This window comes from Bos indicus x Bos taurus, chromosome 4 (genome assembly GCF_003369695.1).
Source record: "Bos indicus x Bos taurus breed Angus x Brahman F1 hybrid chromosome 4, Bos_hybrid_MaternalHap_v2.0, whole genome shotgun sequence".
Classification (NCBI taxonomy): domain Eukaryota; kingdom Metazoa; phylum Chordata; class Mammalia; order Artiodactyla; family Bovidae; genus Bos; species Bos indicus x Bos taurus.
Window position 1 is genome coordinate 557,805 of NC_040079.1, and position 24,801 is coordinate 582,605.

Below are 24,801 nucleotides of genomic sequence, written 5' to 3' on the forward strand. Positions count from 1 at the left end.
AAACCTGTCAGCAAAGCCCTTTTCTAGGCAAGCTGAGGGGGGGTGTGGTTGGTTGTGGCAGCCTTCTTGGTGTCAGATCCTTTGTCCTTGAGGTTGGGTCATGGTCAGGTAACAAGGTTCCTGTAAATCTCCACCTCACGAATGTTCTTCTCTGTTCTGACAAGAAAAGGCATGGTCCCAGGACACACATGTCACCCTCTGAGGGCACAGTCCTGGCTGAGGAGCAGGGCTCAGCTGGCGGCTCCGTCAGGGCTGGGCCATCCCCAGACCCTGCTCAGCTCTCATCCCCGAGACAGCCAGGCACTCAGGACCCAACTGACACTCGACTCCTCAGGTGGCTGAAACGGGGGGCGATGGGGGGCAGTTCCTGCAGACTGCATCCATGCAGACCACTGCCGCTGTGAGGGTGCAGACACAGGCGTGGGGCGAGGCTCACCACTGCCCTGAGGTCTGGGCCACGGCCGGCGGGGGTCCTTGGCGAGGGCTCTGGAGCCCCAGATAACCTGCTGGTCCAAGGTGGGGTGAGCCGGGGCACCAGGGACAAGGCCGGGGCCCGCCTCTTGCCTCGCTTGCCACCCAACAGCCACCATCGACAGCTGGTTGAATCGGCTCTAATAGTCACTCACGGACAGGTGGTGCCTTAAGGGAATCACCGTGGTGCCAACCCGTGGCTGAGCAGGACGGCTCACCATTGGTCATTGGCAGGTGATTGCTGTGGGCAGAGCCGCTGCGGCACTGCCCAGTGGCTGAGTGGGACCGCCAGTGGTGGCATGCCCACTTGCTGGGTGATGGGGGTGTTGACGGCACGCAGCAGTGACCATGTGCGAGGGCGGTGCTCTGCCACAACGTCACACCTGAGTCTGAACCAAATCCCTGAATTTTGAGACAAAGAAACGTCTTAAAAACTTTTATGTTGGCCTCTACGTGGCCCCTTGTGAAAACTGGGACACGTGAGTCTTACTCGAGATGTGGCCCTGCTGTGGAAACGCACAGGCTCCGCTGCTGGTGTGCAGGGGCCCTGAGCTGCGTCGGCGACGCTGTGTTGATTACAGGTCGACTTCCTTCGGTGTATGGAGTCAGGTAAAATACACTGCTGGCTGTTGGACAGCACAGGTCCTCACTGTGTGAGCCCACTTGTATGCAGGCAGCTCCAGGGGTAAACTTTTACTCTGGGACTACCCTGCCCTGGCTGGCTGAATCTGTGCATGTGGGAGCCGTGTTCTCAGAGAGCTAAGTTATATTCAGATTTTCCACTTCGCAGAGGGTTGGCATCCCAAACCCCTGTGTTGTTCACGGGCCACCTGTATTTCTCGAATTTCACCTGATTTCTCCTAATCTCTCTGAATGTGGCTACTAGAAAATGCCCAGTTACTCTGAGCCTGTCTTGATACTGTTCGAGGCAAGACTCGGGCAGGCCCGAGTGCCTGTGACAGCTCCAGGCCGAAGAGGGAATAAGCTGAGGCCATTTGGGGCCCAGACCGTGCCTCGTCTCAGCAGGGAAGCAGAGGTTGGCTGGCCCACACCCTCTGAAGGAGCTCAGGGAAGGGAGAAGCAAGGTGAGGGGCTGACAAGCTGCCTCGCATCTATGAGCCCCCAGCGTCACCGGGGACGGGGGTGCAGGGGTGGGAGGTGAGGGGTGTGCGGGTCGCGGGCGATAGAGGAAATGGTGCGTGTCATGCGCTGTTGGGGAAGTGGGCCTCGTCCACTGGTGCTCAGCGGGCCACTGACTGGGTGTGGGAGGGGCGCCCAGGCCGCACCGCTCGCCTGAGCGTGTCAGCACCCTGAGCGGGGCCTCCTGGGGCCAGGGCGCGGCCTTGTGCCGGACGGAGGCAGCGCACCGGCGAGCGCGGGCCCTGTGAGGTGCTCTGCCTGTCCGTCTGTCCTGGGGTGAGCACGGGCCCTGTGAGGTGCTCTGTCTATCTGTCCTGTGGCAAGCGCGGGTGCTGTGAGGTGCTCCGTCTATCCTGGGGCGAGCACGGGCCCTGTGAGGGTGCTCTGTCTTCCTGTCCGTCTGTCCTGGGGCGAGCACGGGCCCTGTGAGGTGCTCTGTCTGCCTGTCCATCTGTCCTGGGGTGAGCACGGGCCCTGTGAGGGTGCTCTGTCTGTCTGTCTGTCCTGGGGCAAGTATGGGCCCTGTGAGGTGCTCTGTTTGCCTGTCCGTCTGTCCTGGGTTGAGCATGGACCCTGTGAGGGTGCTCTGTCTGTCCGTCTGTCCTGGGGCGAGCACGGGCCCTGTGAGGTGCTCTGTCTGCCTGTCTGTCTGTCCTGGGGTGAGCACGGGCCCTGTGAGGGTGCTCTGTCTGTCCTGGGGTGAGTATGGGCCCTGTGAGGGTGCTCTGTCCGTTTGTCTGTCCTGGGTTGAGCACGGGCCCTGTGAGGGTGCTCTGTCTGTCCTGGGGCAAGTATGGGCCCTGTGAGGGTGCTCTGTCCGTTTGTCTGTCCTGGGTTGAGCACGGGCCCTGTGAGGTGCTCTGTCCATCTGTCTGTCCTGGGGCGAGTATGGGCCCTGTGAGGGTGCTCTGTCCGTCTGTCTGTCCTGGGTTGAGTGCGGGCCCTGTGAGGATGCTCTGTCTGTCCATCTGTCCTGGGGCGAGCACGGGCCCTGTGAGGGTGCTCTGTCCGTCTGTCTGTCCTGGGGCGAGTATGGACCCTGTGAGGTGCTCTGTCCTCCGTCTGTCCTGGGGCGAGCGTGGGCCCTGTGAGGTGCTCTGTCTGTCTGTCTGTCCTGGGGCGAGTATGGACCCTGTGAGGTGCTCTGTCCTCCGTCTGTCCTGGGGCAAGCGCGGGCCCTGTGAGGGTGCTCTGTCTGTCCTGGGGCAAGTATGGGCCCTGTGAGGGTGCTCTGTCCGTTTGTCTGTCCTGGGTTGAGCACGGGCCCTGTGAGGTGCTCTGTCCATCTGTCTGTCCTGGGGCGAGTATGGGCCCTGTGAGGGTGCTCTGTCCGTCTGTCTGTCCTGGGTTGAGTGCGGGCCCTGTGAGGATGCTCTGTCTGTCCATCTGTCCTGGGGCGAGCACGGGCCCTGTGAGGGTGCTCTGTCCGTCTGTCTGTCCTGGGTTGAGTGCGGGCCCTGTGAGGATGCTCTGTCTGTCCATCTGTCCTGGGGTGAGCACGGGCCCTGTGAGGGTGCTCTGTCTGTCTGTCTGTCCTGGGGCGAGTATGGACCCTGTGAGGTGCTCTGTCCTCCGTCTGTCCTGGGGCAAGCGCGGGCCCTGTGAGGGTGCTCTGTCTGTCTGTCTGTCCTGGGGCGAGTATGGACCCTGTGAGGTGCTGTGTCCTCCGTCTGTCCTGGGGCGAGCACGGGCCCTGTGAGGTGCTCCGTCTGTCCCGGCGCCTGGCCGCCCCGCGTCTGTGAGGCGGGTCTTACTCCGCCTGCTGCGGGGCCCTGGCCGCTCCCGTCCCCTTTGTGTGCTGCAGACTGTCGCGCACCCGCCTGGCGAACGTGAGGCCGCGTTTCCATCGCTGACTCTCTCTTTCTGTGTTTCAGGTTTCTCTACGAATCCTCATCAAGGACTTTGGGAGCACTTTTGAATTCATAACCAAGCCAATGTCTTGGTCATGTAAAAATAGAGGAAAAGGACTCTACAGAAAGTGAGACGACTGTATTTTTCTAGTTTTTTAACGTTAACAACCCACATAATAGAGAAGAGGCAGGGCTGCTTTGGGGTGGGTGTGAGTGGAGACCTCAAAGGTCTTGACATTTGTGTGGAGCGCCTGCACGAAGGATACGTTTCATTTAACAGGTCTAGGTGTCTCTGGTGCAGAACCCCCATTGCATGAAGAAAAGACAATTTTCTAGCAAGCCCGATTGTTGTAAAAATGACTTTCATGTATCATATTGCTTGCAGACTCTGAGTAATAAAGTGGTGGCAACACCTGTTTGTGTACTTAATTGATGAACACTAGTGCGTGTCTTCCCTCCAGGGACCAGGGCTGCGCTCTGGGCCGGGCCTGGCCCTCCGCCAGGGGCAGCGGTGAGACCCATGGCGGGGCCGGGTGGGTGTGGGGAGGAGGCCACCCTGGGGCCTGACGCAGCCGCCCCCTGCCCCCGGGCATGGACGAGGCCCTGAGGCTGTGCGCACACGGACCCAGTCATCCAGCCTGACTGCTGAGCCAAGAGCCGCCCTGGCTGCGTCCCGCTGACTTCGTCTCTGCGCCCCCGTTACTGGGGTCTCCACGTTCAGATCCCGATAGCCCTGGCTCGGTCCAAGGCCAGCAGCCTGCATCCTGGGCGCTGCGTTGAACGCACGCACGTTCGCTCTCAGCCCCAGGAGGAAGGCGGGCAGTTCCGATGGCACAGGGCCTCTGCCCCTCCAAGAACGGCCTGTGCAGCGATGGCGCTGAGGGGAGGCCTCCCTGCAGGGCGTCTGCAGGCTGAGGCGGGCTGCTTGTCGCAGCTAACTCTGAACATGAGACCCTGAACACCTTTGCTGCTTAACTAAGCCATGGTTTATATTGGTGAATGGCCTTTCTTTTCTTTTTCGCCCTTGATTTAGTTTCTAGAAGAGTCAAGCCTCATAAAGTGAACTGAGGAGTGTTCTGTCTTTATTCCTGGGAGAGTTAGTGCAAGATGAGAAGTAGTTCCTGGGATTTTTGTAGCACTGAACTCTAAAAGGGACCTTGGTGTTTGTTTTCTTAGTGGGAAGAGGTTAATTTGCTTTTTAATTCACATGTAAGCCTTCAGTCAGGTTTTCTTTTGTGTGAAACAATGTGTGAAGTAATGCAATTTGTGGAAAAATATAATTCAGTTTTTATTGGGTCAAAATAGTTCAGAAAATTCTGATGTAGGCATACGCCCTAGAGAAATTGCTATATGTGTGCATGGAAGACAGGGAGGGTCTCAGATAGGGAGCGTGAGGCTTCACGAGAGGAGTGGGTTTAACACTCACAACACTGAACACTGTTCACTCACACACACATGTGACAACAGTATGTGGGTGAGCAGGATTTGAACGCTGAACACTACGCTCACGCATGTGACCACAATATGTGGGTGAGCAGGATTTGAACACTGAACACTACACTCACGCGTGTGACCACAGTATGTGGGTGAGCAGGATTTGAACACTGAACACTACGCTCACGCGTGTGACCACAGTATGTAGGTGAGCAGGACGGGATGAAGACACTTCCTGCCAGTCCACCCCGCTCATTTCCTGCCCACCCACTCACAGAAGGCCTCCCACCCATCATCACACATGGAGTAAAGGCAGGTCCCTTCACTGGGGCTTCGTCTCTCCAAGCTGGAGGCCCTTCTTGCTGCATCCACCTCCGGGGCTCCAGAATCTTCTAAGTGCCTAGCCCTCTCGTGCTCACCCTGATTGCTCTGAGCTTTGGGGTGCAGGTCCTGTCTCCCACTCTGGGCTGTGCCCTGGAGCCGGCAGGACTCCGTGGGACAGAGCTGTCCCCTGGGCAGGATGAGAGCGCACTCAGGGGCAGGCAGTGGTGGCCCATCCTGAGCTGAGCTGGGCAGCCTCTGCAGCAGCAGGATGGGGAGTGCTCCCCCCGCCTCATGGGGCTCTAAGGGGGTCACGGGCTGGCAGCTGCGGGCCCGTTAGAGGCGTATCTCCTGGGGGTCTGGCAGCCCAACTTCTCTCCTGCTGGAACCAGGACCATCTGATGACTCACACTGGGTTCGCGGTTCAGACAGACCCGGGCTGTGTTTGTGCAATAAAGACCTGCCAGCTGGAAATGGCCAATGGCAGTTTTGACCGAATCAGTCAACAGTTCAAGTTCCATCACGGCTGACCAGAGTGGCGGCCAAACTAAGACAAGTAACTTGGGGTTGTCTGTCAGTCCTGTTTCAGGCGCCCACCAACACGTGGGTTGTCTGCTTCCTGGAAGCCCACCCCATAGCTGTTGCTTTGGAGACGGGTCCTGGCTGAGTAGCAACCCAGTGGGCATCCCAGCCTAGCATGCCGGGCACCTGCCAATGCAAGGGAAGACCCCGTCGGTGCTGCTGACCTGGCTGAGGGCCTGGGCTCCACGAAGGAGCCCGCCTCCCAGAGGCTCCCATGCTACCATCCTGGTGGATCCCCCACAGCTGGGCCATGTTCTCCACACAGAGAACAAGAGGCCCAGCTCCCCATCCTGACAGCTTTCTGGAGCCAATAAGACATCATGGTTAGGCTGGTCGGCTCCGAGCAAGTCCAGAGCGCTGGCTGACGGGTTTCCCAGCCGTCTCCTCTGTCTCCACTCGGCAGTGCCAAGGCTGCGGGGCCAGGGTCTGAGCCCCCCTCGTGGGGGGAGTCCCCCTCTGCTTCCTCCTCGGGTGGGCAGAAGACCTGAAGGGACATGTGCCTCAGGGGCCTTGAAAATGTTGGGAGAGTCATTCCTTGACCTGTGACCACAACTGTGTTCTTACTGTGCAGACTTGGACCGGGTCATACACAGGCCCCGGCCAGTGTGTCAGCGGGAAAGGCACAAAGCGTGAGTGCACGTGGAAGACACCCACCCTGCCCAAGGGGCTCAGGAAGCAAGCACGCGTGTGGGTGTGTGCCGCACACACAGTGGACAGATCCGCGCGTGTGCACCGTTGACAGCACTGATGTGTGCTCACACACCGTATCCTCGGCTGTACCCACACGCATCCGTGCTCCTGTGTGCACACTCGCCCCTACGTGTCAGGGCCCGGCACGGGCTTCCTCTCGTGACCACCTCCCCAGTGGCATCCCAGAAAGGGCTGTGCACAGCTGTGCCGCCCGCGGGAAGTCGGGCTGCCTGGGGGCCGGCCCTGTTTCCACGCGAGGTTTCCTTCCCCCCTCCTGCCTCAGGTCCCCTCCTGCCCCGGGAGCTTCCTCTGTCCTGCTCCCAGTGGAAGAGTGCAGCTGATGCCAGGTGAGGCAGGGCCTGGCACCGTCTGCCTCCTTAGATCCCCGCCGTCTGGCGGGTCCACGCCTCTGTCTGTGGGCTGTGACTGCAGCTTCCCTGCGGTCCCCACTGTGGGTCCGGTCCCCACGCTCCATTTCGGGGGCCTTGCCCTCTGACTGTTGCTGGGACTGCCATTCCTGGAGCTTGGCACAGCTGACCCAGGCCAAGCCAGGGAGCCAAGGATGCCGGGGGCGGAGCGGGCAGGGTGTGAGGACAGTCAGCCACACGCACGCACACACACACCTCACTGAGTACACATGCAGACACGCATGCACACACCTCACTGCTGACACACACAGACACGCACACACCTCACTGCTGACACACACAGACACACGCATGCACACACCTTAGTACACACAGACATGCACACACCTCACTTCTGACATACACAGACACGCATGTACACACACACCTCGCTTCTGACACAGACACACACGTACGCACACACCTCACTTCTGACATACACACACGCACTCACCTCACTGCTGACACACACAGATACGCACACAGCCCATCTCTCTCTCACACAGATACACACACATACACGTACACACCTCACTTCTCTCTGACACACACACATATGCACTCACACAGCCCACCTCTCTCTCTCACACACACACACACACACACGCATGCATACAGCCCACCTCTCTCACACACACACACGTGCACGCACAAAGCCAACCTCTCTAACACACACATAGACACACATGCACAGCCCACCTCTCGCACATACACACACAAACATGCATGCACACAGCCCACCTCACACACACACATGCGTGCACACACCTCACTTCTCTCTGACACACACGTACACAGCCCACCTCTCTCTCTCTCACAGACACACACACACGCATGCATACAGCCCACCTCTCTCTCACACACACACACACATGCATGCACAAAGCCAACATCTCTAACAGAGACACACACGCATAGCCGACCTCTCTCACACACACACACGCATGCACACAGTCCACCTCTCTCACACACATGCATGCACACACCTCACTTCTGTCTGACACGCACACACACGTACACAGCCCACCTCTCTCACACAGACACACACACATACACACACCCTACCTCTCACATACACACTCACTTCTCTCTGACACACAGACACATACACACACACACAGCCCACCTCTGTCTCACACACACAGGCACACACTCACACACACAACTCACTTGTCTCTGCCACACAGACACAAACACACTCACGCACACACCTCACTTCTCTGTGACACACACACAGAGCCCCCATCCGCTGAAGGAACCCCCACACGCGGTGCCCAGGTCTTTAGAGAGAAAAAGTCTCCTGGGGAGGAACACACTGTCCCCAGCGCCCCCTCCGGACCCCGACAGCGGCCAGTGGCGGCAGGGTGCAGGGAGGAGGGAAGAGCCTCCGGAGACTCCACCTCGGGCCGGGTTCCTGCTGTGGAATCCCGACCTGGCGGACGGGCGCGGCTTCCGGGGCCGCGGGCCCGTCCCCGCTGACCCCCAGGTTAGGCTCCCATGGCCTCTCAGTCCCAGGCTGAGGACCCCCACAACCCCTACACGGCGCCCCTCCTCATGAACCCCGGCCCCCTTCCGGGCAGGCCCGCGCTGCCCGTGCTGCAGGCGCTCCGACTCAGGCCCCATCGTGGGGTATGAGGGGGACGGGGTCCCTGCAGGCCGGGAGACGCAGCGAGGAGGCGCAGGCGGCCCGGAGCTCGGAGCTCGTCTCAGGCACCCCTTCTCGAGCCAGGGTCCGGGAGCGCGGGCAGCTGGAGGGCCCGGGGCGGGGCGGGGCGGGGCCGGGCGTGTCGGGGCGGGACCAAGCATCGAGGGGCGGGACCAAGCATCGAGGGGCGGGGCCGGGCGTGCCGGGGGCGGGGCCGGCGGCGCTGTCCGGTGCTGAAGCCACGGCAGCGCCGGGAGCGCGGGGAGGAGCGGCCGCCATGGACTGAGTGCCGCCGACATGGGGCCGCCGCTCGCGCTCCTGCTGCTGCTGCTGCTGCCGCGCGCCCCGCCCGTCGCCCCCGCGCCCGCGCCCGCGCCCCGCACCCGGCCGCTCCCGGGGCTGCTCGGTGAGTGGGGTCGGGGTCGGGGTCGCGGTGGGGGAGGGGCGCCGTGTGGCTGAGGGGAGCGGGGAAGGGGCGCCTGACTGGGCGCGGGCGCGCTTCTGGGGGAGGGGTGGGGAGGGCTGGGGAAGAGGTGTGGGGGCGGGGGAGCGCCCAGCGAGCGGCGCGGGGTCGCGGGCGCAGCGGCGGGCGCGCGCTCTGCGGGGGCGCCCGCGCGTGTCCGCGCCGCGTGTCCCCCCCGCGCGGCCTCCCCCGCGCCTCGCGGTCGCGCGGGCGTCCCCCCGAGGGGAGTGGGGGGCAGCGGGGCGCGGGGAGGGCCAGGCCGCCGCCTCGCGGCCTGCGACGCGCGCCCGCCTTGCTGTTGAGGAGGGTCGGTAGAGGAGGGTCGGTTGAGGAGGGTCAGCTGAGGTGGGTCCGCGGGCGCCGGCCCCGGGCCCCTGAGGTGAGAGGAGCGCTTGTCGCGGGGCTGCGGGCAGAGCCGGCCCGGGTCTCGCCCCGCCGCCCCCCGGGCGCCGCCGTCCCAGAGACCGGGGACGGCCGACACAGGTGGGCACGGCCGCCGCAGGTCCCGGGCCCCCAGCGCCGCCCTGGCTTTCCTGGCGCACACGCAGCCCCGGCCTGCGGACAGCGAGCACGGGGAAGGCCAGCGCCACCCGGGAAGAGGTCCTCGCCCGCCCGGGGAGGTCCTGAGGGGAACAACGCGTCTGGTCCTCGCACCTGGCGTCCCCGTCGTCCAGCCACTTCCCCCGGAGCCACCGCGCGCCCAGGTGAGCCTGCCCCGCTGAGCCCCGCCCGGCAGGCTCGGCCCCCCCGCCCCCACTCTGCCTTGACCTCCAGGACCTTGCCTCAGAGCAGCCACAGAGGCCTGGCTGTGTGCTGGTCAGCCTTAGCTGGGCTGTGCTCCTTCCTTCATCTGGCCGGAACTGGCATGTCACCTCCTGTGAGAGCTGTTTGCTCAGCTCTCCCGACGCCGCCCTCCACACACACACGATCAGGGAGAACCAGGGTCAGCTGACACTGGCCACTCGGTGTTCCAGGGAGGGCAGTTTCCATGGGATGAAGGCGAGGTTGGTCCTCGACTATTCTGTTTCCATTGTAACTGCCCATTCATCGCAAGCTGAAAATCTCTACCACTTTCAGAAATGGTAGAGAAAGGAGGAAGGAGGGGGTGGCTCAGGGAGCGAGCAAAGGAAAACCCAAAGGCAGACATAAGTGAACAGAAGAGAATCGCTAAGCTGCCTGGGACAGCGCGGCCCGACACAGCAGTGGTGTTCTGGCTACCAGCAAAGTTGACTTGTATCATTAAGGAGAGCCTTATTCCCCCTCTGTTTTTGATGTGCTTCTAGGGAGCCTCCTGAATGCAGTCTTGGTGTGGGTCAACCTTAGGGGCCCAGACCTTTTTGAACTGTCTCAGGGACTCCAGCTGATCGGTGTAGCCTGCTGGATCCCGGAATGATTGGACATTACCATGGCGGGGTGCACGGATAGCCAGATGGGAGTGTCGTCTCCCTACTGGGGGACCCAGCCTGGGGCTGCATGTGGCCACGCCTACCCACATACACTCGCAACGTCCTGTGCACTCAGCCTTCTATCCCTGCGCCATCCTCACCCAGGGGATGCTGCTGTGTCCTCAAGGCTCACATGCACAGTCTGCAGATGGTGCAGGGGGGCCATGGTCACCCATGAAAGGCACATGCTGCCATGTTTCTCTTTCTCAACTGTCTGGATCTTGTAAATAATGGTCACAGCAACTGCAGTGTTCCAAATAACGACAGACAAGGAAAGATGTACCCAGAGACCATAGATCTGGTCCCAGCCATGTCACTTATGCCTATTTATTTATTTAACTGTTAACACTCAACTTCAGGTTAAGGTCTATAGAACACATGGTTCAAGGCGATACACATTTTGCCTCCTCACTTGAGTCCTAGAGTTGCAGGTTAGAATCAGGGGTCAAATGTCACCAAGACCCGAGGCCAGCTTTTTCTGCAGAGGATGCCTTGCCTTGAATTAGGGGACAGTGAAGGAGCTCTTGTTGAAACCCTGGATTGACAAAACTACCGCGTCCGAGTGTATGTTCACTGCTCTGAGCCACGTGCCACAGTCCACAGCAACTGTTGGCAGCATCTCAGTGACCGTGGACATCTCACCGCTCCCTTTCCTCAAGGGCGCCCTCTCCCCCTTAATGATGTTAGCCTCCTGACCTTCAGCACCTATTCTGCCCGTGTCTTTCTGGTGCAGAAGGCTCCCTTATGGCAGATGGTGGCCTGTTATTTATGACACGGTGATGAGAGGTGCGTGGGGCAGGAATAAGGCACCCTTCTCAAGGACCCGACTCAGCTCTGCTTGTGGCCAGAACACCATTGCTGTCAGGTAGTGCTGTCCTGGGCAGCTTAGCGATTCTCTTCTGTCTTTGGGTTTTCTTTCTTCCTCGCTCTGCCCTTCTCTGTGATTTTAGGACATCCTTTTGTTCGGGTGCTCAGTACTTTTTCCATTATGCTGCTGTGAACTTGAGCCTTTTGTCTTTAAATCATTCTTCAGTTATAGGGAGGCTAGTTTGTGAACCTGCTCTGGCAGCCCCCACATTTAAAGGCAGTCATACATATTAAAGATCTTCCTTTTTTGCTAAAGAAACACGCATTTCATTTGCTAAAGGACAGAATCCACCTTTTGTGCAAATTCAGCTTGGAGAATCCCAAGTCAGACCTACCTGGCTTTGAAGATGGGCGCCTGTTTCTTTTTCTCCTTTGTTTTTGCCTCTCGATTTGCCCACATGTATTTTTCATTCACCAGTGAGCCCACACAGGACTGAGGAGAGCGCTGCCAGGAGCAGTCGGCGTGCTTTGTCACCTAGATGGCATGATGTTTATTTTTAAATCAAAGTATTCTTCCTGCCACAAGAGCACAATCCATCCTTGCTTCTTGGGGTCCGGAGCTGTTGGTTTTGCCTCTTGTATGGTGGTGAGCAGCCTGCCCCTCCCCCGAGCGAGAGCCCCGCTGCCTGCTGCCTTCTCTCCAGCTGTGAGCCTTTTCTCTGCTGGTGGTTTCCTCCTCCTCCTGCTCTGGCCCTGCAGCCCCAGGTGCTGATTGGTGTCCCAGTGCGGTGGGACTGGGGCACAAGGAGAACCCCAGGCTTCCGGGAGAGAGAGGTACCGACAGTGGGCGCCCCCACAGGTGCAGGGGCTTTGGGTTGGGTGGTGGTGTGGCTGTCTCCCGTGTCCAGAGATGGCAGTTAAATGTATCAGGCTCAGGAGGAATGTGCAGGGAATGAACGCGGTTCTCAGATGGCTTCCTCTCTGTGCGAAGCTCAGCTGTGCATCTCGGCGTCTCGCATCTCTCCTTTTAAACGCTCATCTGGTTTCGCACCTGGTTACCAAGATCATCAGCTGTGTGTGTTCCGGGGAGGTGCGGGGGTGTGCTCAATTTGTCATAGTCCTCTTTCTCTTTTCCTCGGTGGTGGTGCTGGTCCCCACTGACAATTTCTGAATGCCGTGAAATGTGCAGGCTTAGCTGGAGCCCTGGCTTCCCCTGAAGAAGGGCAGCAGGGTGTCTTACAGCTCAGGCAGGGTGCAGCCCCAGGCTCATTGTCCTGGAGCACGTGGTTTGATGAGTTCTGTGGCAATCATTGGTTCTTTTACATGATAATAATTTCTACATTCTGAGTTTATTTTGTTCTATGTTTTACATGTAGTACTACCTAACTTGCAAATGCAGTTATTCACCCCTTTCCTTAGGATTTTTGGAAGTTAGGAATATGGAGTGAGGTGGTGAAGTATGAAGAAATGGGGTCAGCTGAGCTGTTATTACACACGGTCTTATTAAGAAGGGTTTCCATTGCCACAACCTCTTTGAGCAATACCTTAGAATTTCAAGATTTTTAAATGAAAACATGTTTGTAATTGAATGGGACCCAAACTGAAAAGAACCCTCAGGCTTTGGGTGGCAGATATTTAAGATATGCCTGTGTATATGCAAATATTGCTAGTTGAAGGATGTTTTATGGGTGGAGAGGCGGAAAAAAGCTTAAGGAGTGGGCGAGGCTTTCATCTAGATGTGTGTCCGTAGATGCAGGCCTGGCGAGGCTCAGCTAGCTAGAACCTATCTTATCTCTTCTGACTAGATGTTCTGTTTCCTGAGAAAGCAAACAGTTGAATTCATGGCAGATAACCCTCTGTGCCATATAACAGCACCTGGCAGCTGTTTTCACATTAGTCTAAATTGACCTTCATAAATGTAGACCCAGCTGGAATTATTTTTCACATCTTGGTTGATAGGAGGCCAGAAAACCGGAGAAGCAGAAAACAGTCAATGCTCTTTGCAGCTGGCTGGAAACAGAGCTTGTAGGAGGACGAGGAAATTTTCTCTTTTAACTCCTGCCTTCTCTAACAGCTTGGCCACAACCACTGTTTAAGTATCTAGGGCAGGAAGTGAAAAGAGGTGCGGTTCTCCTGGAAACATTTATGTTCACATATTAAGTAACATTTTTGTTTGTTAGTCAGCTTCCAAGCTGATAAGTGAGTGACTCCCACATTAGTCTAAGAAACTGGACGTTGGACTTGGAAGTGCTGACGTGTGAAACATCAGGGTCCATCTGTCTTTAAAATGGCCTTCACGTGAGGTGTGAAGAAAGCAGGAGAGCATTGAGGGTTTTCAGAGATCGCTTGGTGTTGACTCTCCTGTGTGGGGGTGGATAAGGGAGCGTTTGGTTCACTTATTTTGCCAGAGTATCGGCTGTAATTCAGAAAACGCAAGGACGTGCCCTCTTAACCTCATGTGACTAGTAATGGTTCCCGTGAGGGCAGTTCAAGAGTGTGATGGGCTGGAGGAAATGAGCTAATAGTTATAAAACAGATTGGGGTGATTTCTCTCTTTATTCAATTAAAAATGATCACACATGAAATCAAGTTTCTCTTTTGGTGTGTGTTCTGTGTACAGACTCCAGTGACAGGTGGCAGGACAGTCCTGTAACCCCAGCTCTGACCCACGCGTTCCCCCAGCAGCCCCTGAGTGCCCTGTATGTGCCTACGTGCTGGCCCCAGAAGAGCCCTGGTGGACGCATGTTTCTGTCTGCGTTCCACAGGTGGGAAGCCTGAGGCCCAGAGCGGCTGAGGAGCACGCTGTGGGACGCCCACTGCTGGGGCTGGGTCCTGGGCTCTGGCCTCCTCCAGCGGCTGACCCAGGATGGGGCGGCACCAGCCCCGAGTGTGCAGGTCCTGGCAGATGATCTGTATGCCCTCAGAGCCTGCCCCTCCAGTTCCCAAGAACAGGACGTCTGTAGGAGGGCGGTGATGTTCCAAACTGGGGTTTGTTCTGGCTGTCAGATTCAAGTATCTAGTTGGCCTTTCAGAGGGAATTTTGATGTTTAGAAACGGACGACTTGTTTTTGGACACCTAGCCTTCCCAAGATGGCAGGAGTGCAGTGCCACCATAGCATTCACAGATTCCTGTGTTCATGCCCTCTGCTCAGATGCCTCTCTGCTTCCATCAGATTTTTTGAATGTAGCAATACAAACACCAAAGAAGCTAGCTTTCACTTCAGACTAGTCATAGCAAATAGTCTAATTCAGAGTAAGGGAGGAAGGAAGGGTTACTTTCATAGGAAAAGGTAGAGTGGTTCCATCTAGCTTGACATTTATTTATTTATTTTTTTTTTTAGCTTGACATTTAGAGTAACAGACAGGTAAGGGAGGGTGCCTTCTGATCATTCCTTATTCTTGCCTGAGGAGGTGAAAGAATGAAGCTTCCCTTGTGTGATGTGGGCAGTCTTTGTCCCAGGTGATTCTCAAAGCCCATTTTGCAGTCTCCTAATGTACAGTACAAAGGATGTGTTTGGAAGTTTGTTTGGGGGAAGGAATTTTCAGAAGAAAAACTGACCTGGTTTCCAAAGGGGAAAGGACTTTACATTAATGGTGCAAGTCAATTCTGACTCCAACAGTGAAATATAGTCAACTCATAAATGGACAGAGCAGCCCCTGAAGTTGGCCCTGGGAGGTTGATGCCTTTTCCATCTGGGGCTGTGGCTTTAATCCAGCTCAGAGCAGTAATTAACCTGAGGTGCGGCTGGAAGCCAGTTCAGCGATGTGTATGTTCTCTGAAGTAGCTGGTATTTTAGTGGCACCAGCTGAAGCAGACCGGTGAGAGGAAGCACAGTCTCTCCGTGGCAGGTGGGAATGGGGACGTGGGTGAAGAAGCAGCCTGAGCCGTGGTCCACCCGCCTTCCCGCCTCGAACCGTCTTCCATCCCGGAAAGGCACATTTGCTTTGTCAGTACTTTGGGTCTTCTTGAATCTCCTTTTCTGGTTTTGCCTGAAAATAGGCCAAGGTTCAGATCACCATACTTGCATCTGAGTTAAGTGCTGTCTGAACGAAACATGAGGAAGTACCAGGGTCAGTTCTGGGCGACCGGGGCCCACCCTTGTGACTGAGCGCACCCCCCGCCCTCCCCGCCCCTGCCTGGTAGCTGCCTCCCTGGGGTGTTCTGGTCCTTGATCCAGGACACAGTCAGCATGGGGACCAGAGAGGATTCTAACAGCTTCCAAACACGTGTGGGGGCTGAGTGCATATGGGTCCAGGACACAGATCACGTGAGAAAGCTCATCATTTCGGGGTGGGGTGGGCATGTGGATAGACTAAGAAGCTGCCTCATCTTTCTGTCTGCACTCACAGTGAGAGTCAGGAAAAATGGAGGGCTTCACCTGAATCTCTCTGAATTTATACCACGAGCAAAATGCCAGTTTGGGTGTGTGTGTTTGAGAGAATTTTATGAGATAGTGGGAGAATTCTTGACAATGGCAGTCCTAGTTGTAACCCTACTTGTTTTTAGAAGCTGTAGTTTTCTCCAGCTTGGTGGCCTGGCACAGTGGAATACTGTTATTATTGAAAACAGTGTTACTTTGCTGAGTCCAAGTCTCAGCTGAATTGACTACTGAGGTTTTTTTTTAAAAAAATTAACATTTAAAATAGTAATATCAGAAATTCCCTGGTCGTCCAGTGGTTAGGACTCTGTACATTTGTTTCTAAGGGCCTGGGTTTGATCCCTGGTTGGGGAACTAAGATCCCACAAGCCACGTGGTACAGGCAAAAAAAAAAAAAAGGTCAATATTATTTATGTTTTCTAATAAACATATTTAAAAAACTGTCACTAGTTCAACCAAGTAGAATGCAGGCCCGATTGTGTTGTAACAGTGAGAACAAGCAGTGGTGATAACATGTCTGTAGCTCATGCCATCCCTCAAAAGAGCATAAGGCCCCTGAGTAAAAGAAAGAGGGCTTAGATAATAGTCATACAGATTTTACACATTTGAGTGTAAAGTGTACTAAAAAGAGGTAGTACATTCCTTTTTCAAATGGTCAACACTTTCTTTTAAATAATATTTAACTATTTGACTGACATTTGACAAATTCAAAAATCAGAGCACCTTTGAGGGTATATTTGACATGTCTAGTTTGCACTGTTTCAAAAACACTCAAAGTGTCTATATGTTGGTCTTATCTCCAAAGTGTAAACAGTATTTGATGATAGAGACCAAAGCCCTCGTGTGTCTTGTGGAAGCACTGGAGGGGTCACACCAGCACTTGGCACCCACGCAGGGCTCCCGAGGCCACTGCTGTCCGCACCGCTCGCCTGGGCAGGTGTGAGGATGCCCCCATCCCGCTGGTGAAGATGGCCGTGACGGGGGGAGCAGGGTGCGGAGGCTCCCTGCCCCCAGGTCTGAGGACCACAGCATCTCTCTGCGGGACCTGGGCTCAGACCTTGATTTCCAACCGAGGGTGTGTGGGTCAGGTGCCAGGCCCACTCTGGGTCCGCTGGGCACTGCAGTCTGTCCCTCGGGCGTGTCTGTGTGGCTGCAGGAGGGAGCTAGTGAGCCTGGCTGGTTGCCTGCCCCTTACCTACAGTTTGAGGGGTGATTCGTGCCCTGTGTTGGCAGGCCTGCCCCCACCCTAGGCTCTGGGTTCCTGCTGGGAGCCCCGCTGGGCTCTGGTCGGTGCCCCTTCCCTGTGGCGCACACCCCGAGTTCACCCCTCCTTCCCCACAGCCTTCCTTGTGGAGAAGGGCTTCAGGCAGAGTGCGGGTGGGAGGGAGAGACGGCAGCGTCAGAAGCCGAGGCGCCCATTCCTCGCAGCGCCAGAGGTGGGCTGGATGCCTCTCTGGCAGGGTGGCCTGGTGCCTGGCTGTGCACGGTCTGTCTCCCTGGAAGTGGCCGCGGCAGGCTGGGGTCTCCCATTGGCTTGTGTCTTGTTTGGGGCGAGCACTCCAAAGGGTGCATCAGGGGCAGGTGCTGAAACCCCAGAGGTTGCTCTCCTACATGAGTTTGTCATTGCTGGGAGTTTAAGCAGAAGGAAGTATTTGACAATTCGAGTAAAGAAACCTTCTTTAAATGAAAAGAATATTTTTCAGAATAAAGATTAGATTCTCAGTCTGTTAAGAAGCAGTATCACTTACTTCCTGATATCTGTGATCATTTCTAATGGTTCTGTATTCCTAACATATCATAATGAACTTAAACTTTAATTTACCCTCATCATAGAGAATACTGGTGCATACACACAGATCTATAACCAGGCCATGTAGAGGATATTGCCAGTGTGCTGAAAACCATCGTGCGAAATTCATCAGACAACTACGTGTCTAGAGGAACAAACTGGTGTGGTATCAAAGGAGCAGCCTGGGAAGGGAGGCTCTATTAGTAAAGAATGCTGCACGTGGGTATGGGGTAAAGAGCGTCAGTGCGTCAGAGCTCAGCGGTGAGCTAGGTTCTGCTTAGTTACATCTGTTCTATCTGAGGAGAAGCAGTTCTCAAAGAGTATCTTGATTTAGCACTATCCTGAGAAGATAAAAACGCACAATCTGTTAAAGGCAGAAACTTGGATATTCATATACATATGCCTGCTCTTCTTCGCTTGTGTTCAGACATGCGTTTATTCACTGGGCTGCCTTGGGTCAGCCGTGGGCCCCCACTGCAGCAGGCCGGGCCCTCTGTTGCAGCGCGGATGCTCACTGCGCCTCCAGGCCCAGAGTTGCAGCGTGTGGGCTTGTTAGTTGCTCCACACCACGGGGATCCCAGTTCCCGGACCAAGGATCGAACCCGCGTCCCCTGCATTGCAAGGTGGGTTCTTAACCACAGGACCACCAGGGAAATCCTTCTGAAGATTCTGAGGGAGAGAAATACAGATGTGAAACTAATTTTAGTGTTCCAGGAGACTACATTATTGACATATTAGTAAGTTAACTAAGAAGTCAGTTGGTGATGTAAAAAAGTGATATATTCGATCTGAATTGATACTGTTGAAGGATATGTTGCATTTGTTTAATGATTAAATGTTTTCCTTAGGAACTCTGAAAGAACATCAGATATCCACAGTATATTTAAAGTCAAACACTAGGAAAAAAGAGTGATCCAGATTGTTAGAGGAGATCTTACAGGAAATAAGATGTTTCACAATGATTGTAGGAGATTGAATGTTTCAGTTCAGTCAGTTCAGTTCAGTCGCTCAGTCGTGTCCAACTCTTTGCAGACCCATGAATCACAGCATGCCAGGCCTCCCTGTCCATCACCAACTCCTGGAGTTCACTCAGACTCACGTCCATTGAGTTAGTGATGCCATCCAGCCATCCCATCCTCTGTCATTCCCTTCTCCTCCTGCCCCAATCCCTCCCAGTATCAGAGTCAACTCTTCGTATGAGGTGGCCAAAGTATCGGAATTCAGCTTTAGCATCAGTCCTTCCAAAGAAATCCCAAGGCTGATCTCCTTCAGAATGGACTGGTTGGACCTCCTTGCAGTCCAAGGGACTCTGAAGAGTCTTCTCCAACACCACAGTTCAAAAGCATCAATTCTTCGGCGCTCAGCTTTCTTCACAGTCCAACTCTCACATCCATACATGACCACTGGAAAAACCATAGCCTTGAGTAGACGGACCTTTGTTGGCAAAGTAATGTCTCTGCTTTTCAATATGCTGTCTAGGTTGACCATAACTTTTCTTACAAGGAGTAAGTGTCTTTTAATTTCATGGCTGCAGTCACCATCTGCAGTGATTTTGGAGCCCAAAAAAATAAAGTCTGACACTGTTTCCACTGTTTCCCCATCTATTTCCCATGAAGTGATGGGACCAGATGCCATGATCTTTGTTTTCTGAATGTTGAGCTTTAAGCCAGCTTTTTCACTCTCCACTTTCACTTTCATCAAGAGGATTGAATGGTTACTAACTCCCAAATCAAAGCCTTAACTTGAACGTTTCTATGTGGGTATGGGTATATGTGTTTCAAGTGCTGTAATAGTTCCTCCAGGATATCATAAGATGCCTCTTTGCTGTGTAAAATAAATGAATAATGGAGGAAGAGTATGTTCTCTGCAGACAAGATAGAGGGTTGCTTTAAGTGTCCCCTTGAGAAAGAGGTGTTGAGCTCCTTTACCAGCCCAGTGGTCCTCCACTGGGGTCTCGGCTGCCGTGGGGACATTTCCGGTTGTCTCAGCTCAGGTGGGAGGTGTGCTGCTAGGGTCTCCAGAGAAGGGGTTGGGATGTTGGACAGCCTACAGTGCACTGGGTGCCCCCACCTCAGAGGACTGGCCAGACCCCCTGAGGAGCCCTGCTGCAGGTGGGGCTTGGGAGGAGCTGCTGGCTGTGTGCTCACATGCGGGGGGAGAGGCGGGCTGATAGGGCGGCAGGACAGCTGTAACAGAAAGAAGCTTGCCTTCTCCCCACGGCCCTCCGGTTCTGGTGGGGTGACCATGGACCACCCTCGAATCTGAACTGTAACTGTTCTGCGAGAAACCTCACCTCGTGGACATGACCTGCACCACGTGTGTGTGCACGCATCAGTGTACATATGTGTGTCCACAGATTTGCAAATCACATATGCTTTACTGAACTAATGCTTATTATAAAACTAAACACAAATTTAGAAAGAATGAGATAACGTTGTTGTTGTTCAGTCACTAAGCTGTGTCCAACTCTTTGTGACTGTATGGACTGCAGCACGTCCGGCTTCCCTGTCCATCACCATATCCTGGAGCTTGCTCAAACTCACGTCCATTGACTCGGTGATGCCATCCAACCATCTCATCCTCTGTCATCGTCATCTCCTCCTGCCTTCTATCTTCCCCAGCATCAGGGTCTTTTCTAATGAGTCAACTCTTTGCATCAGCTGGCCAAAGTACTGGAGCTTCAGCTTCAGCATCAGTCCTTCCAATGAATATTCAGAGTTGATTTCCTTTAGAATTGACTGGTTTGATCTCCTTGCAGTCTAAGGGACTCTCAAGAGTCTTCGCCAACACCACAGTTCAACAATATTAGTTTTCTGGCACTCGGCCTTCTTAATGGTCCAACTCTCACATCCGTACATGACTACTGGAAAAACCATAGATTTGACTATATTAACCTGTGTTGTCAAAGTGACGTCTCTGATTTTTAATATGCTATCTAGGCTTGTCATAACTTTTCTTCCAAGGAGCAAGCATCTTTTAATTTAATGGCTGCAGTCACCATCTGAAGTGATTTTGGAGTCCAAGTAAAAAAGTCTGTCACTGTTCCCATTGTTTCCCCATCTATTTGCCATGAAGTGATGGGACCAGATGCCATGATCTTAGTTTTTTGAATGTTGAGTTTTGAGCCAGTTTTTTCACTGTCCTCTTTAACCTTCTTCTAAAGGTTCCTCTTCACTTTCTGCCATAAGGGTGGTGTCATCTGCATATCTGAAGTTATTGATATTTCTCCTGGTGATCTTGATTCCCACTTGTTCTTCATGCAGCCTGACATTTCACGTGATGTACTCTGCATATAAGTTAAATAAGCAGGGTAACAACATACAGGCTTGATGTACTCCTTTCCCAATTTGAACCAGTTCATTGTTCCATGTCTAGTTCTAACTTTTGCTTCTTGACCTAGATACAGGTTTCTCAGGAGGCAGGTAAGGTGGTCTGGTATTCCTTTATCTTTAAGAATTTCCCCCAGTAGTTTGTGATCCACACAGTCAAAGGCTTTAGCATACTCAATGAATCAGAAGTAGATGTTTTTCTGGAACTCTCTTGCCTTTTCTATGATCTAGTGGATGTTGGCAATTTGATCTCTGGTTCCTTTGCCTTTTCTAAATCTACCTTGAACATCTGGAAGTTCTCGGTTCATGTACTGTTGAAGCCTGGCTTGGAGAATTTTGAGCATTACTTTACTAGCATGTGAGATGAGTACAATTGTACAGTAGTTTGAACATCCTTTGGCATTGCCTTTCTTTGGGATTGGAATGAAAACTGACCTTTTCCAGTCCTGTGGCCACTGCTGAGTTTTCCAAATTTGCTGCCATATTGAGTGTAGCACTTTCACAGCATCGTCTTTTAGGATTTGAAATAGCTCAGCTGAAATTCCATCAGCTCCCCTAGCTTTGTTTGTAGTGATGCTTCCTAAGGCCCGCTTGACTTCGCACTCCAAAATGTCTGGTTCTAGGTGAGTGATCACACCATTGTGCTTATCTGGGTCACTAAGATCTTTTCTATAGAGTTCTTCTGTTTATTCTTGCCACCTCTTCTTAATATCTTCTGCTTCTGTTAGGTCCATACCATTTCTGTCCTTTATTGTGCCCATCTTTGCATGAAATGTTCCCTTGGTATCTCTAATTTTCTTGAAGAGATCTCTAGTCTTTCCCATCCTATTGTTTTCCTCTATTTCTTTGCATTGATCACTGAGGAAGGCTTTCTTATCTCTCCTTGCTATTCTCTGGAACTCTGCATTCAGATGGATATATCTTTCCTTTTCTCCTATGCGTTTCGCTTCTCTTCTTTTTTCAGCTATCTGTAAGACCTCCTCAGACAACCATTTTTCCTTTTTGCATTTCTTTTCCTTGGAGATAGTTTTGATCACTGCCTCTTGCACAGTGTCATGAACTTCCGTTCATAGTTCTTCGGGCACTCTGTCTATCAAATCTAATCCCTTGAATCTATTTGTCACTTCCACTGTATAATTGTAAGGGATTTGATTTGGGTCATCCCTGAATGGGGTGGTGTCACCCAGCAGTCTTGCTTCCAGCTTGTGGTTTATCCAGCCCAGCACCTCATATGATGTATCTGCATGATGTTCACTGCTTCCCAGGTGGTGGTAGTGGTAAAGAACCCTCTTGCCAATACAGGAGACATAAGAAATGTGGGTTCAGTCCTTGGGTTGGGATGATCCCCTGGAGGAGGGCATTGCAACCAGCTGCAATATTCTTGCCTGGAGAATCCCAAGGCAGAGGAGCCTGGCAGGCTATGGCCCATAGGGTCACGAAGAGTTGGCTATGACTGAAGCAATTTAGCACATACAGCACTCACTGCATATAAGTTAAATAAGCAGGGTAACAATATACGGCCTTGACGTACTCCCTTCCCAATTTTGAACCAGTCCGTTGTTCCATCTTCAGTTCTAACTGTTGCTTCTTGACCTGCATATAGATTTCTCAGGAGGCAAGTAAGGTGGTCTGGTAATTCTATATCTTTAAGATAACATTGCCAATGATTAATTATTGTTTTTGAAAGTAAAAAAACTTTTGTACTCATTAATATTAATATTGTTTCAGATGCTTAGTTTTTATGTATTTATTTTTTTGCTTAGTTTTTAAATGTTTTTTCAATCTCAGTGGTTTCAGGGTATAATTATCTACTGTATCGAGGCATAATATGCAGTTAGAACAATGTCTACTATTAATGATAATATATAGAAATCCATATTTGAAAAATTCTGAAGGATGATTTTTAATCTTGACTGCTTTCTTGTTGGGTCTGATTAAATTGCAATTCCTTTGACCTCGTGTCTGAATAGTTCCCACTAGGACAGGTATCAGCTCATCCCATTTTCTATGTTAGTGTCATCATTAACAGTCTATGATTTCTTTGCAAAAGTCCTTCAAATCTGACTCATTGTGTTTAGTTACAATTGGTTGTAACCCGCGTCACCGGGCACGCGTGAGCGACGGCACATCGAGAGGACTAGTTACAATTGGTTGTAACCCGCGTCACCGGGCACGCGTGAGCGACGGCACATCGAGAGGACTAGTTACAATTGGTTGTAACCCGCGTCACCGGGCACACGTGAGCGACGGCACATCGAGAGGACTAGTTACAATTGGTTGTAACCCGCATCACCGGGCACGCGTGAGCGACGGCACATCGAGAGGACTAGTTACAGTTGGTTGTAACCCGCGTCACCGGGCACGCATGAGCGACGGCACATCGAGGGGACTAGTTACAATTGGTTGTAACCCGCGTCACTGGGCACGCGTGAGCGACGGCACATCGAGGGCACTGGTGCAGGTGGGGGGAGGTCTACCCTTGTGCCTCCTTCACCTGGACTCAGGGCCCATTTGCCACAGACTGGTAAGGCTGCAGAGTGAGCCCTGACTTGGTGTAATGGTGAGTGGACAGAGGAGCCTGGCAGGCTACACTCCATGGGCTTGGAAAGAGTTGGATATGACTTAGCAACTAAACTAAACAGTATATGCACTCAGTTGTTTTTGCTGATAAATGGATGAGCCAAATGTAGACTTTCAGAGGTGGAAGATTCCCTGGTCCAGTTTCATCAATTTTTGTTAGTGTTAGTCTCTCAGTTGTGTCTGACTCTTTGCAACCCCATGGGCCTGCCAGGCTCCTTTGTCCATGAGATTCTTTAGACAGGAATACTGGGGTGGCTTGCCATGCCCTCCTCCAGGGTATCTTCCCAACCTGGGGATTGAACCCAGGTCTCCCTTATTGCAGGCAGATTCTTTACTGTCTGAATCACCAGGGAAGCCCAGTTTATAACTTCTAAGTGAGGAGATTGAGACATGAGGACGTGGTGATCACAAAGCCTCCCAGACTGACCCAGAGAGACACTGAGGAGAGATACAGGGGTCCTCTTGGTCTGAAAGTCTCCAAGGAAGTTAATAAACATGGCCATGAAGTGTGGGCAGGCCTTGCTCAAGTTGACTCCGGATGCGGGCCCAGTTATTCTTCCAGAATCCTTCCAGTTATTCTGGATTTGGACTCTTTATTTTCAAAAGTGATAGTAAAGGATTATATTTTCCCACAAATATACATTGTCTTCTTTTGAACATTTCTTGACTATCTGAACATCTCTTCTGGCCTCATCAGCATCCAAAGCTGATGTTTTGTGTGTTTCTAGGAAGCAGAGTCCCTTTCTTGTTCCCTGCCTCGTTTCTCTGGCTTGGTATAAAATGTCAGTGAATTACAGAGGACTACTGATGATCAGATGATTAATTCCTATCAAGTATTTTTATAAAAGTGGGATGAGGGAAGAGAATATCTGATCTCAATCAGATTTTCTTGCTACTGTTCTTCATGCATCACTGTCTCCTCCAGAACACTTAATAAAATCTAGATTCTTGTTCTAAGAACATTTCAAAATGAGTGAATGGCTCGTCTTTACCTTAGAAAATGTCAGGAAGTGAGATTTACGTATTCACTTGGAATAAAATGTAAGCATTCAGAAAGTATACGCTCTTATTTGGACCTTACTCTATTGGCACCTGCCAGTGGGCTGAGTGACCCATATCACGGTCTCATTTTCATTTAGAAACCATTTTTATGTCAGCTTAATCGCTTTCTACTAAATGACAAAATCTAAAGCTATTTCCATGCCAAAGATCCCAGAGGCAGTTCCATTCCCATTAGTGGTGGACGGAGGCATTTGACTAACCCACTAGAACACGAGAGAGTCTGGACCAGGGTGGGAGATAGAAGAAGAATCAGAGTGAAGAGTTGGAGGGAATTCTAGGAGAAGGTAGATCAGAGCATCAGCCAGTTCTGGGGAGGGCTCCCCACTTCCCAGGCAGGGCTCCTGGTAGTGTCTCTGAGGTGCTGTTTGGGACCCGAGTGGGTTGTGGATGAGAAGTGGTTCAGGGGA

General features: G+C 53.1%; 2 protein-coding genes across 2 annotated transcripts in view; both read left to right on the top strand.

The window, feature by feature from the left end:
* The window catches only part of NCAPG2 (non-SMC condensin II complex subunit G2), a 72,512-nt gene extending 68,622 nt beyond the window's left edge, over positions 1-3,890 (top strand). The window contains exon 28 of the mRNA XM_027538453.1: positions 3,486-3,890. Within this exon, the coding sequence (XP_027394254.1) occupies positions 3,486-3,537 (52 nt within the window). The 3' untranslated portion in view covers positions 3,538-3,890. The remainder of the gene's footprint in view (positions 1-3,485) is intronic.
* Positions 3,891-8,755: 4,865 nt separating this feature from the next.
* The window catches only part of PTPRN2 (protein tyrosine phosphatase, receptor type N2), a 598,332-nt gene continuing 582,286 nt past the window's right edge, over positions 8,756-24,801 (top strand). The window contains exon 1 of the mRNA XM_027538454.1: positions 8,756-8,946. Within this exon, the coding sequence (XP_027394255.1) occupies positions 8,838-8,946 (109 nt within the window). The 5' untranslated portion in view covers positions 8,756-8,837. The remainder of the gene's footprint in view (positions 8,947-24,801) is intronic.